The 13310-nt window shown below is 50.8% G+C and overlaps 2 protein-coding genes across 2 annotated transcripts; both read left to right on the top strand.

Moving 5' to 3' along the window:
- The first annotated feature begins 3176 nt into the window (after nucleotides 1-3176).
- On the top strand, nucleotides 3177-5933 carry LOC118024636 (C-C motif chemokine 14-like). The gene is made up of 3 exons (XM_035026601.1): nucleotides 3177-3404; nucleotides 5118-5232; nucleotides 5724-5933. The coding sequence occupies exons 1-3, from the start codon at nucleotides 3206-3208 to the stop codon at nucleotides 5812-5814; spliced, it is 405 nt and encodes a 134-aa protein (XP_034882492.1). The 5' UTR covers nucleotides 3177-3205; the 3' UTR covers nucleotides 5815-5933.
- A 1956-nt stretch (nucleotides 5934-7889) lies between these two features.
- Nucleotides 7890-11467, top strand: CCL16 (C-C motif chemokine ligand 16). Its single transcript, XM_035026605.1, has 3 exons — nucleotides 7890-8047; nucleotides 10582-10702; nucleotides 11111-11467. Exons 1-3 carry the CDS (start codon nucleotides 7972-7974, stop codon nucleotides 11241-11243), a joined length of 330 nt encoding a protein of 109 aa, XP_034882496.1. The 5' UTR covers nucleotides 7890-7971; the 3' UTR covers nucleotides 11244-11467.
- Nucleotides 11468-13310: the final 1843 nt, after the last annotated feature.

The raw sequence follows: 13310 nt of genomic DNA, 5'->3' as shown, positions 1-13310 counted from the left end.
TGGCTTACTGAAAACAAACATTTAAAATTGGTTTACCTCAGGATTCTGTGCAGAAAAATGAATGAAGGATAAATAGTCTAAACATAGCCCCCTTAGCAGAACGGCCCTCTCATAGTTCCGTGTGCCCTGACCCATGGTGATGATGACACTCATCCTGGTAGCAGGCTGCGTGTGCTGGGTTAGACTTGTCCTCGTTGTACTAGAGCAAAGCGGGTGTGGCTGTCACCATTCACACAAAGTTTTAAAAAGGAAGGGACTATCTTTGGACTCCATTTTTAAAACCTTCTGAACCATGACTTGGAGCCAGCAGAGTAGGCTGAGGCTGTGGGACACCGTCAACATTGCTGGTCAAGAAATTACAATTTATGTCCATTCCTAGTTGTAAATGCTAGTCTTTTTTTCCAATAAAAAGACCATTAACTTTAAAAAAATATCTAGAGAGAGGAAAAACCAGGGGAAAAACACAAATATAAGTCCCCCCTCACAAAAAAAATTCTCCTACTCTCAAGGTAGAATTCTATACCCAGCAAAAATATCCATCAAGTATGAGGGATGCGTAAGGACATCTTCAGACAAGCAGGAACTCAGAAAATGTATGTCCCACACACTCCTTCTGTATTCTTTGATTTTTTTTTTTAAATCAATGTGTATGTGCTGCTTTGGAAAACATTTTTAATATTTTTTAAATAGGTACTACATACTTACCAGTGGGCAACAGAATATTTAAGGTCTCCATGTTGCTACCAAATTCCATTCATCCCACTGTACTGTATTTTTCATTTACTTTTTTGAGTCCCTCTTGAAGCTATGAGTCCTCTGAGGTCAGGGTCATCTTCATTCCCACCCTCCAAGCATAGCCCAGGACCTGGCATTTGATATTGTGGCAAAGAAGTGATGTAGTCAATAAACCCATTCCGTTCTCCTAGGCACACAGATGATCTATATTTTCCATATTTATGTCATTAAATTGGAGCCAGGTGACTTCATTCTGGCCATGGAGTGTTAAGTGAAAGTCATCTATATCATTTCTGGGACTGGTACATGAAAATCTCCCAGCTCTCTTCTGCCTCTTCCATTTGTAGCAAACTTGGAGGCCTTGTGTTGAAACTGGGGGAATCACAGAAGAAGGCTTAGTCCCTGAACAGGTGCATAGAACAGCCTTCCCCAACACACACACCCTCATCCTACTGCTCACACACATTGGACTGTGACGAGAGCAAGAAATAAGCCTTCAATTAATTAATCCCCTGAGATTTAGGGGTTGTTTATTATAGCAATTAGCATATACAGATTAACATAGATAGGAACTTAATAATTTCTTAGAAAATAAAGGGATATCCTGTAAGGCTCCTAACAACAACTTGGCAGGGAGGCTAAATCTCCAGGAAAACAAAGTAAACACTGTTTCCTTCCAACTCATATTCACCCCAAAAACAACTTATTTCCTTAGATGATTCCGAATGGCAATTGTTATTTGATTTGGAGAGTTTAAATAGTATTGTTATTGATGATAACAAACACAGAATATGTCTAATAAATGCCTGTCTTGACATCCCAGCATGTTTCCTGTGAGATGTACGTACTTCGACCTGCTCAATTTATTTATTCATGCTTCTTCTAAAACATGCATTTATAAATCACCTGCTCCCTGCCAGGCTCTGTGTGAATGGGCAAAGATAAAGAACAGAAGCTCCCTGCCCTGATGAGTCCAGTCAAGGAAAGAAGATGTGAACAGCTTTCCAACCACAGCAGCAAGCAAAATGGGCCAAGGGCCCCCAAGAAGAGCATGGTAAAGGCCACTAGACTAAGGCAGGTCTGTTCTGCATCCCAGTCATCCTGTAAATATGAGCAAGCCCCTGGCCCTTCCTAAGTCCCAATTCCTCCTCCATAAATGGCCAGTTTAGACTAATCTAAAGATGGCAATACATAGCCTGTGAACTGCACCCTAACAGGAACCACATGTTAGTCACAGCACTCCCTCTGAGGTGTGTGGACATGGCCTCAGAATGGTGTGCAACACAGAACTCTGGTCCACCCTGAATCAGTGAAGCGTACTAGCCATCCCTGAACAGGGCATTTTCTAGGTACCCATCAAGCTTCTCTGTAACAAAAGTCAGAAACCAAGAGAGGGCCCCAAAGCTCAGAAAGGGATCAGACTAAAGGCTTTGCAGAGGGTGCCTGGGTGGCTCAGATGGTTAAGCGTCTGCCTTCGGCTCAGGTCATGATCCCAGGGTCCTGGGATGGAGTCCCGCATCGGGCTCCCTGCTCGGCTGGGAGCCTGTTTCTCCCTCTGCCTCTGCCTCTCTCTCTCTCTCTGTCTCTCATGAATAAATAAATAAAATCTTTAAAAAATAAAAAAATTAAAAAAAAAATAAAGGCTTTGCAGAAAAGCCACACTAGCCAGGACACTTACAGAGACAGCTTAGTCAGGGCAAGGGGCGGGGGGGGGGGGGGGTCCGATGTTTCCCCAGGGCATAGCAGTTAAGAACACAGACTTGGAAACTAGACTGCCCAGGTTTGAACACTGATTCCACTTATCAACTGTCAAAGTTTGGGTGTGTTTTTTATACTCTCTCTGCCTCAGTTTCCTCAACTGCTGATTTAAAGATTAAATGGGCTAATATTCCTAAAACATTTGGGACAGTGCCTAGTGCATATAACCATTATGTAATGTTTGTTAAATAAATTATCTACTGAGCATCATGGCGCTTCTTCACCCCAGGGTACGGTGAGAGGCTGGTGATAAGCCTGGGAGCTGGAGGTTCTGTCTAAGTGTTTAAGTGAGGAGTTCCTGGCCCAGATTAGTAAGACCAGACTTGCGGGGCTCCAGCCCTCATCCTGGTACCCCAAACCCCCTCTGATCTCCAGACAAACAGGTCCTGAACCTCCACACATGGCCTTGTTCCAGGCCCAGGACTGGAATCGGGCACAGGCCATGTCCCAGCCTTGAGGTCTTGCACTAAGTGTGCAACAGTAACCCCAGGCCCTGTGCTGTGGCTACACCAAAGGGGGGCTCATATCCAAGGAGTTAAATTTATTCCCACTAGTGATGGAAGGCAATTTCCTCCCTGAAATCTTGGCTCTCCAGGCTTCCCTTACTCTGCCCTCAACAAACGTTCAGGATCTGAAATTGCTGAGGCATCGTTACTCTCTACTTCCCTTTGTCATCTTAGTTCCCTCATTTTAAAAAAAACATTTTGCCTTGATGATCATTTCTCAACACCTCCTCAGCTCAGGAGGCTCCGAAGTCCCTACCAGGGCAGCTCTCCCCCTGCAGCAGCTCCGCACCAGGAGGATAACGTTCTCCCCCACCAGGAGGATGAAAGTCTCCATGGCAGCCATCTCCCTCTTCGTCATCCTCCTCGGCACCTGCGCCCTGGGGCGCAAGGCTGAATTCTCCTCACGTGAGTGCAACACCTTGTATTCCTTCCAACCTGGCCCCTGTGGGGAAAGAATCAGGAGTAAGGTTGCTGGGGATATAAGGAGGAGGGGCTCTCGAAGGAGGTCTGGGGTCTTCTGAAACTGGTTTCGTCCTCGCCCTCCAGGACCGGTCTCCCTGCCCACCAAGGCCATGGAGTGAGGCCTGCCTCTCCACTCCCTCAGTTCCTCTCTCTCTGCCATTAAGTAAGAGTGGCCCAGCCCATCTGGGGGACATTATCCCCAGGGAGATAGAGGAGCAATTTGGGGGGACCCTCAAAGCCATCTGTCTGCTTGCCTCCTGAGATTGGGGCCACCTGCTTCCAGAGTCAGCCCCACCCCGCAAGGGCAGCCTTGCTTAGGTGTGCGCTGAGGGGAACCACGAAAGTACAGGTCCATCTCGCCACCCTTTCCCAGCTTATTCCTCAGGATGAGCTGCCTTCACACACATCCAAAACTATGCCTCACCCCTCAATTTTACCTCGTCTCCTTTTCAGAAACTGGGAGGGAAACAGAGGAGGCTATTGAAATAAAGCCGGTCTAACGTTAATGAGAATCTGGGCAGGGACCAGAGGACCCCTTATCCCATTCTTTGGGGAGGGAGGATGCTAGCTGGGTAAAAGACCAGGCCTTTCCCTTCCCACCCACGCATGCAGCCGCCCTGGTGACCTCGGAGGCCACTGCCCGGACACTCCTAGTCCTATCCAGGTTGGTCACATAATGTGCACACCCCCATCCCTCCACTCCATGACCATGGTGCCTTCTTGTTTCTCCAGGGCCCTTGGTCAGAAATGCCCTTCCTGCTACCTCCATAAGTCAAGCTTGACTGAACGTGTGATTTCCACTGTCCCCCTCCCACACCTCCTATGAGAGCCATGGAATTGCAGAATCAGAAAATAACTGGGCAGTTCACCTAATCCAGTGATGTTTAACATTTTTTAGACAGTGGAACCCTTCTTCAAGCAAAATCTTACTCAGAAACCTAATATGTAAAACAGCAAAAAGGGCCAAAAGGGATACTACCCCCAAAACTCTACTCCTAATGCATCAGTATCTCTGAAAGAGACCCTGAAGCCCCAAGACCCCCAGGGAGCTCAGTGTAAAAACCACCAATCCAGTCCAACAACCTCATTGACAGATGAGGAAACTAACAGGGGAATAAAGTTGCCATGGGCACAAAGCCAGGAAAGGCGAGGGGAGGTTGGGATCTGGGTGTCCTGACTCCCTGTCCTTGGACCTTGGTGTCAGCTTCCTTCCCTCTTTGCAGGACAGGGGTTCCATGGGGACACAGGCAGAATGGGCAGATTGGGAGGGGCTGGGTCTGCGCGCCCAGCTGGTGTGTGTCCCTGTCCCTCATGGAGATTTCTTCCAAATATCCCTCTTATGTGGAACATCTGTGCGAGCCTGCCCCGCAGGGCTGGTGTGTACTCACTAAGAAGACTTGGGTTTTGCTAAGCTTCAATCCAGAGTTGAAGGTCATCAGCCAGTCTTTCTAGGGGAGGTTGAAGAACAGGAAGGAAGGTGATTGCCGATGCAGGAGGAGGGAAAGAGGAGAGAATCTGCACAATCCTATGTCCGAATTCAGCGGGGCCACCTCCTCCTTCCTTCCCTCTTCCACGCTCTGGAGTGCAGAAGCAGCCAGCAGGTCTGGCCTCTAACAAAGAGCCCAGGCTCAGCTTCCCTCCGTCCTCTCTCCTCAGGAGGACCTTACCACCCGGCCGAGTGCTGCGTCGGCTACGTTGCCCAAGCAATCCCACGTCACCGGATCACAGGTTATTATGAGACCAGCAGCCAGTGCGCCAGGCCTGGCATTGTGTAAGTGGCACCCCGCACACCCCACTGGGGGGCAGGGAGCCCGCAAGGCGGGGGGTGGGGGAGGGAGGACCCGGAATGGGGACTCCCCAGAGCACCTCCCAGGTGCAGCAACAGGCAGTAGAGGGGCAACCCGGGGGGCTTTCTGGCCTGGCTGAGCCTGCAGGGAGCAGGAGGAAGAGGACCCCATGGATCGGGAGGCGTCAGGGAAGGAGATGGGGAGGGGGGCACGTCCAAGGGCAGGGGGAGCACGGAGGAGATGGGGAGGGGGGCACTTCCAAGGGCAGGGGGAGCACGGAGGCTAGATGGGCCCAGGGGGAATCTGAGGGGCTGGAGAGCATGTCTCAGAGAGGAGACTGGCCTTGAGCTGCCTCTAGCAGAGGAAGGAGAAACAGCCTAGGTGGGTGAGGAGTTTGCTCGGGAGGGCTGACCGGCTTTCACTTCCCAGCTGCTGGATGCCTCAGTTGGTAACCCTTATCCCTTTTGCTCCACAGCTTCATCACCAAAAAGGGCCATTCCATATGTGCCAACCCCAGTGATGCCTGGGTCCAGGACTACATCAAGGACCTGGGGAGAAATGAGTGACCCAGAGTGGTGGAGAAGGGCACAGCTGGCCATCTTAGAGAGAAGAAGCCACGGCCCCCCTCTCAGCCCCAGCTGCCTCTCAGGAGCTGCCTTGCCTTGAATTAAAGACCTTGAATTCATGCCCTCCCTGCCCTCACTCATTTCTACTGAACCTACTCATTGGAGCCCAGCCCGTGTGGCACCCTCGGCATCAGTCTTTGTTCTGCAGAGGTGTGGTCAGCCCTGGGTGCAAAACAACAGGTCAGGGCCTGTGATGGGGGTACACAATCATCATCAGGATGGTAACAGACATTGTCTTAGCGCTTTCTACCTTCCAAGCAGTCTGCTAAGTAGCCTGTGCGTATTATCTTATATAAACTACACAAGTGTAAAGCTAAGAGTTATCACCTGGTTTTGCAGGTAAATCTTCATAAAGCCTTCTTCATAGCAGCCAAACTTCAAAATCCTTTGTTCTGAGCAGCTCTCAAGGCCCTTGTTCCCAGCCATCTGGGACAAGAATGATTTGGGGACATATTTTATCCAACCCTTCCCCTCCACTTACATACATCAGGTTGTACTCTATTGTTAGAGCCATTTTTGTGCCCTCCACAAGGCCTAACAGAAAGCCTGGCCTATAGCAGGTGCTCAGGAAATGGATGGATGGATGGATGGATGGATGGATGGATGGATGGAATGAGGCAGGAATCAGGAGGAGGTTATGCTCCATGAATAACACCCAGCTGCCCCCAAAGGCTCTCAGACCCATCTTCAGGGTTCGAGGGGGAGCTCTGCATACTCAGAGGAAGAGCATGCCCAGTGTAGGCGCTGTGGCCATCCTTCCCTGGCCAGCGGCCTTCCAAGACCAGGGCCAAGAGGAGGCTTGTATGCTAAAGGCACAGCCAGGCTTCTCCAGACCACCCTGCCTCCATACATAGCAGCCAAGGGGTACCCCACAGACATACCCTCCCTACCTTCATAAAGAGGACAGCTTCCCCACCACTAACTGCCTTGAACCCAGCAGGACTAAATACATTATACAACTTTTCCCTATTTATGAGCAGTCATGCCAAACAGCAAGCCCCATAAGGGTCTCAATCCGCCCCTGCCTCCCTCTACTCTTCATTTACTGAAACACTCCCCCCTCTGCCTCTAGAGCTCACAGTCCATCCACAGCAAAACCCCCTGTATCTTCCATCTCTTCTCTGAACTCTGCCTTCAGCCCCAGGAATGGGGTCCTGAGGCAGTCTGAAGAGAGAAGATGCTGAGGGACAGGTTAGCCCTGGTCAAGGCCGGGGACCCGGAACCTGGAACTGTGGGACACAGAAGCGGGTTGTCAGGTGCGTGTGCTGTTGGAGCGTCCTCTGCTGGCCATAATTGGCCACAGCGGCAGGTTGGAGGAACCCATACCGCGGGGACTCAAGAGGGATGGCCAACTAGACCTAAAACTGGTTCAGAGTCCAAGGTCCAAAGATAGTAAAAAAAAAAAAAATCAACAAACAAGCCAAACACCTCAGCAATAAATGAGGACCCAAGATCAGCACATTGCTTTTCTCTATGTATTAGTAACATAATCTATGACAGGAAAAATTCTGAGCTCAGTCATGTGTCAGATGGGGGATGGGGGACATCGTTTTCAGAGGCCTAAACCCTACCCCTTGCCCCAGTCTGTGCACTCTCTAATCCTGCCTTATGTTCACCTTCCCAGTGATGGCTCCCCTGGGGGAACTGGGGTGGCTCCACCCTCCCTCCACCTCCCCCAAAATAGAGACGCTGGCCCATAAGGCGGTGAAATCACACGGATCCGGTTTTCAGAACTGCCTGCCTCCTTCCTCTGTGACCTGGGAGAATTTCTTTAACCTCGCCAAGCCTCGGTGGCCTTCATTTATAAAACAAAGTCATAATCTCCGCTTCACTCCTGCAAGGATTAAGTAAAACAGGGCATACAAGGTGGCCAACACCCAGCGCGCACGAACCACTCACTCCCTTTCTCCACTCCTCTCCTCCTGAACTTAAATCTTATTAAATCACCTGCGCCAGGCCCCGCCCCCCTTCAGCAAACACTGAGGGAGGCCCCTCCTCCCTCCGCCACCCGCTCCGAAGTGGTCAGAGTCCAGAGGGCCGTGAAGTCAGAGTGGACGACCAGCTTTTCCCCTGAAGCTGAAGGGCTCCCCTGAGAGGATGAAGGTCCCTGGGGCTGCCCTCTTTCTCCTCATCCTTATCCTCACCGTGACTCCTGCTTTGCACGGCCAGTCAAGTGAGTCCACCTGTCCCTGTAGGGCAGGAATGATAAGGGGGGACAAGGTAGCTGGCAGTGAGGTGATGCCAAGAGCCCTCTCACGTCTGTCATCAGCCGCAGGGCCTCCCCTCCTGCAGGCACACCTGCTGTCCTCAAACTCTCCCCTTTGCAAGTAGAGCTGGGCTGGGGTCCCGACCCCTTCTGGGGTCATCAGGCAGTTTCAGGAAGCTGGGTCAAGGTCACATCAGGGGTCCCGAGGTTGGAGAACAGGAATGATCATTTAGGGGGAGCCAAGGAAGTAACAGACATGAGCAATGAAAGGAGAGCAAGACAGGTGCTGCAGATGCTCTGGGAGAGCAGGACGAAAAGCGTTGGGGAGGCGGCTAAGCCCGGGAGTGGGGACTCTAAACCTAGACACCCCTTCCTTGCAGTGTCTGGCACAGATTGCTGGGACTATCATGGCAGCCGAAAGAAGGCCCAGTGGGATGCCCAGGTGGGCATATGAGAATTTCATGGCCTCTACACCCATTCCCCAGCTCAGGTCTGGGGAATGGGGGTAAAGTCCATAGAAAAAGGAAAAGCCCATAGAAAAGAGGAAAGGGGTTGAAAGGTTTGGGAGCCACAGGTGCTCGGGACCTACGGAGAACAAGGTCGGCTTAACCCACTTTCTACCCCCGACTCAACCGCCATTTATGAAAGACACCACATACCCACCCCAGGGTGTGGTGCCCCAGCCCTTCTTTTCTCTCTAAAGCTACCCCGGCATCTGGTCTGGCCGGACTCTGCCTGTATAAACTCTCAGGGGAGCAAGGGCCACCCACACCCCATGTAATCTGCCCGTACACTCTCAAAATGCCCCTGAACTTGGTAAACTTTGCTTGGAGTACCGGGGTCATGGCCATCACTATAAACAGAGCTGCATCTCGTGGGTGGCAGGAGGCAACAATGCCCTTAGGGCAGGTCAAACAGACCGCTGCAGTGGGTTCAGTCTTCCAAAAAGAGAAAATGGCCCACGCAAAGCATGGATCGGCCAAATGGTACTCTCGAGATATTCCAGTCTTGGCCACCAGCTGGAAGCAAGGGGTCAGGCTGCAAGGGGATTTGCACTCTGCAGTTTTGGGGGCTGGGGGAGGTCTCTGCCTGTCCTCCTATGTGATATCCCCAACTGATGAGCAGTCAGGGGAGCTCAAGGGAAACACGGTGCTAACAACCAACTGAGGCCAGCATCCCGTCAGCATCAAAGAGAGGCGGGCAAGTGGCATTTCCGGGCAAGAAGAATGGTCATTCCTACCATCTGCTCTTAATGATAACAAGCGCTGACTGAGCCTTTCTATGTGCCAGGCTCTGAATTAAGGGCTTAACCACCATTTTCTCCACCAACCCTCACCCTGATCCCAGGACGTAAGCATTTTTTACCCTCATTTCATAGATGAGGAGACCTAGAGAGATTTTTAAAATTTGCTCATGATTCAAATCATTTAGTCAAGATTCCTATTCAAGATGTCTGACCTAAAGCCTAAATTAGAACACTTTCTTCCCGCCCTAACTTCTCTGGCTCATTGCTCATCTCACCCTCCTCCCTGATCCCAGCCCCTCTAATGCCTCTAGGATAGAGTCCACACTCCCCTCCAAGGAAGGTGTGCTGGGCCTCCCCTCTCTCTCTCTCTCTCTCCAATTTCAACTCTTTTTTTTTTTTTTACATTTTTTTAATTTTTTTTTTTAAGATTATTATTTATTTGAGAGAGCATATGAGTGCAGTGGTGGGGAGAAGGGGCAGAGGGAGAGGAGAAGCAGACTCCCCACTGAGCAGGGAGCCTGACTCAGGGCTTGATCCCAGGAACCCCGGATCATGACCTGAGCTAAAGGCAGATGCTTAACCTGAGCCACCCAGGAGCCCCAATCTCATCTCCTTACATCTTTCTTCTCGCATTGCATTCCAGCCATCTGCATCCCAACACAGAAGCTTCCCCCACCTTTAAGCCTTCATACCTTCCTTTCTCCCAAGCCCTACAACCCCTTTGTTTCAATCCTGCTCAGTCTTCAAGAATCAAGCCATGCACTTGCGTGCACACGCGTGCTATGGGACTTCCCCAGCCACCCAAAGCTGTTTCCAGAGCACCTTTTGCCAAATTCTATTCTATCCCAGAGCACATGCCACTGTAGTATTTTTCACTCTTCCTTTTCACCCTGACTAGACTCGGAGATACTCGAGAGTAGTGACTGTGTCTTCCTCGTGTTTTTTGCCCCCTTAGAGCTTGGCATGTAATAGGAGCCCAATAGGTGTTTGCCAAACCAAGCCCTGGTTCACCAGCAAATGTGAATAACTGAGGCATTTGCACTTGATGAAACTCAGTGCAGAGGCTGGAGGTTCTACGTGTGTGTCCTCACCTACTTTTTCCACTTTCTCTGTTACCTGTCAAGCTGTCATCAGCCTCTGCTAACAGATGGCTTTGCCATGAGAGGTGTGGAATGCAAGGGATGGGGGATGAAGGTAGGCAACCATGGGCTCCCTCTACACCTACTTGGCTCAGCTTTCAATGTGATTCCCTCAGAAAGTCCTGAGTCGTTGAACAGTTCTCACACCTGCTGCCTGAAGCACCATGAGAAAGTAATGCCAAAGAAACTGGTGGTGGGATACAGAAAGGCCCTCAACTGTCACCTGCCGGCAATCATGTAAGCATTCCCTGCAGATACTTTTGTGGAGGCGGAAGGGGAACCCAGGGCGGGAACGAGATGCACAGAACCAGGAAGTCTCCATGCGAGAAGGAGGGGAGTCATGATTAAGGACTCGGGCTTTGACTCTCACAGGGAAGGCCTGGGTTGAATTCTTGATTTTGCCACTTAGAGCTGTGTGGCCCAATAAATGGCAGCCATCTTGGCTGAGCGGGGAACAGGCTGAAGCCGGGATGACGAGGTCTAGAATCCAGACAGGGAGGCCTTCTGAGGGAACTCAGGTGGGGGAGGCCCAGGGAGGCAATGAAGAGTATGAGGCAAGCCGCAGGTGAGCTAGAAATGGGGGAGCATGGACTGGACCCCCCACCCCACTCCGTGACTGCTGACCGTCTAACTCTGCCTCCACAGCTTTGTCACCAAAAAGAACCGAGAGGTCTGCGCCAACCCCCAAAACAAATGGGTCCAAGAGTACATCAAGGATCCCAATATACCTTTGCTGCCTCCCAGGAACTTGGCCCAGGTCAAAAGCGTTAGGCCTTAGGAAGGCCACAACATCACAGCTCTCCGTGACCATCAGGCCTCAGTGGGAGTCCAGGTTTGGGAAAGAAAGGTGCAGCCCTGTGAAATGCAGGGGAGGGGGGGCGTGTGGTCTGAATGACAGTCGCAATCAGAGATGCTAATTAAAAGTATTTCAGGGGTGCCTGGGTGGCTCAGTCGTTAGGCGTCTGCCTTCGGCTCAGGTCATGATCCCAGGGTCCTGGGATCGAGCCCCGCATCGGGCTCCCTGCTCCGCGGGAAGCCTGCTTCTCCCTCTCCCACTCCCCCTGCTTGTGTTCCTGCTCTCGTTGTGTCTCTGTCAAATAAATAAATAAAATCTTAAAAAATAAAAATAAAAGTATTTCAAACGTTCTCAATCTCTGGAGGAAATGCCAAAGTTAAGGGGGACAGGGATACATGCATTCTTAATACACAGAAATACATATTTCACATCCTTCTTCCCGCTCTTTCAGTGCCTCACCTCACACCCACACACCAGCAGTCCCAAATAATTATGCTTGGCTTCCAACCGGCCAGAACATCTCTGGCCTCTGACTCATTAAAAGCCCCACAGAATTCTTGATTTTCCTGTCCATCTTTATCCCTTGACTAGATCTCTTCTTCTTCTTCTTTTCTTTTAAAACATAGCTGCCTTTTTTTTTTTTTTTAAGCAGGCCAGAGTGGGAAAATAAGGATAGCTATTAATAATGTTAATAGTTTTTGTCCTTGTCACAGAGGTTTTGCTAGATCCTCTGATGTGCAGCTGTGTGGTCTTCCCCAGGCGGGGCCGGAACAGAGAGAAGCAGGGATCTCAGCTCCCACGCTGAGCCACGGGCACGTGTCACACGCGTCTTGTCTCCAGGGCTTACCCAGGTTGCAGCACTGTCAGGGGCTTCATTCCTTCTTAAGGCCGAATAATGTTTCATCGTGTGTATGTACCACATTTTGTCTACTCATTCATCCATTGGTGGACGTCTCGCTGTCCATACCCCTTTCCTTTACATTAGCCAAGGTTAGGGGATCTTAGTTTCTATTACTTGTGCCCAAAGCACTTTAACTTGTACGGTGACTCATCAGTCTCCAGCTAGGGGCTGGAGGCAGGTAAGGGTCTGAGGCTCTGACCACATGCTTCCTGCCCCCGTCCCTTCACAGGGAGCTTGCATTAGAACCTCCCGGACTGGGAGTTCCTGCTCCTTGATCCAGGGATTTCTCTCTACCCTCCCTGCTATCAGAGCTGAGGTGTTACGGCTGAATATGATCAAACGCCTCCCTCTAGTAGCTCACAGCCCAGGGATGCCAGAGTCACTAACAAATACGATGCAGTCAGGCCCGGACCTTTGCTTGCAGAGGCCAGAGTGGACATGGAGGGGTGGCAGGCCTCAGACTGACACAGGAGCCAGAACAAGTTCAGCATGTACACCCAAGGCAGCAGGAAGTTTCAAAGTCCTGAGCCAGCACCAGGGTCAAAATCAGGGAACCAGAGTTCAAAAGCCTAAAGGACAGGATGGGGAAGGGGCTGAAAACAGGAAACAAAGGCCAAGGCCAGGATCCTGACAAGCTGGACAGGAAACGTTGTTTGTTATCTCTCTCTCTCTCTCTCTGGGTCCATCAGAGTTCAGAGGTGAGAGGTCAGTCTGAAAGCCTAATTGAAGGTCTATCTACAAAGTCAAAGTCCCATCCTAGCACATCATATAAAGCTTGCCAGAAACTCCCAATGGTTTAACACTGGAAATACTTCCCTCTGGAGCTTCCAATTGTTTTTAAAGAGGGCTATTCCTAGTCTTTTCAAGGTAGATATATGCCTGGCCTTAAACTCTCTCTCTCTCTCTCTCTTGCACACACACACACACACAGGACCCCCTCCCTGGGACACACAGGGGTCTGCCAGCCCTGATCATCCTAAAGCAAAAACCTCACCCACATAAACCAACCAGCTCACATGACTGTCAGCCTTGAGGGACGGGGCGGTGTGGGCGGGGAGGGGGGATTGATTGGGAGGTGGGGGGTGGAAAATAAGGCCTAGAATAGTGGGTCACTTTCACTGCTAGGTCCGAGAAAGGCCTTCGCCTCA

Source organism: Mirounga leonina, unplaced genomic scaffold (assembly GCF_011800145.1).
Source record: "Mirounga leonina isolate KUSES-001 unplaced genomic scaffold, KU_Mleo_1.0 Mir_200, whole genome shotgun sequence".
Classification (NCBI taxonomy): domain Eukaryota; kingdom Metazoa; phylum Chordata; class Mammalia; order Carnivora; family Phocidae; genus Mirounga; species Mirounga leonina.
Note: the sequence above shows the minus strand (reverse complement) of the source record. Positions and strands in the feature narration are given on the sequence as shown.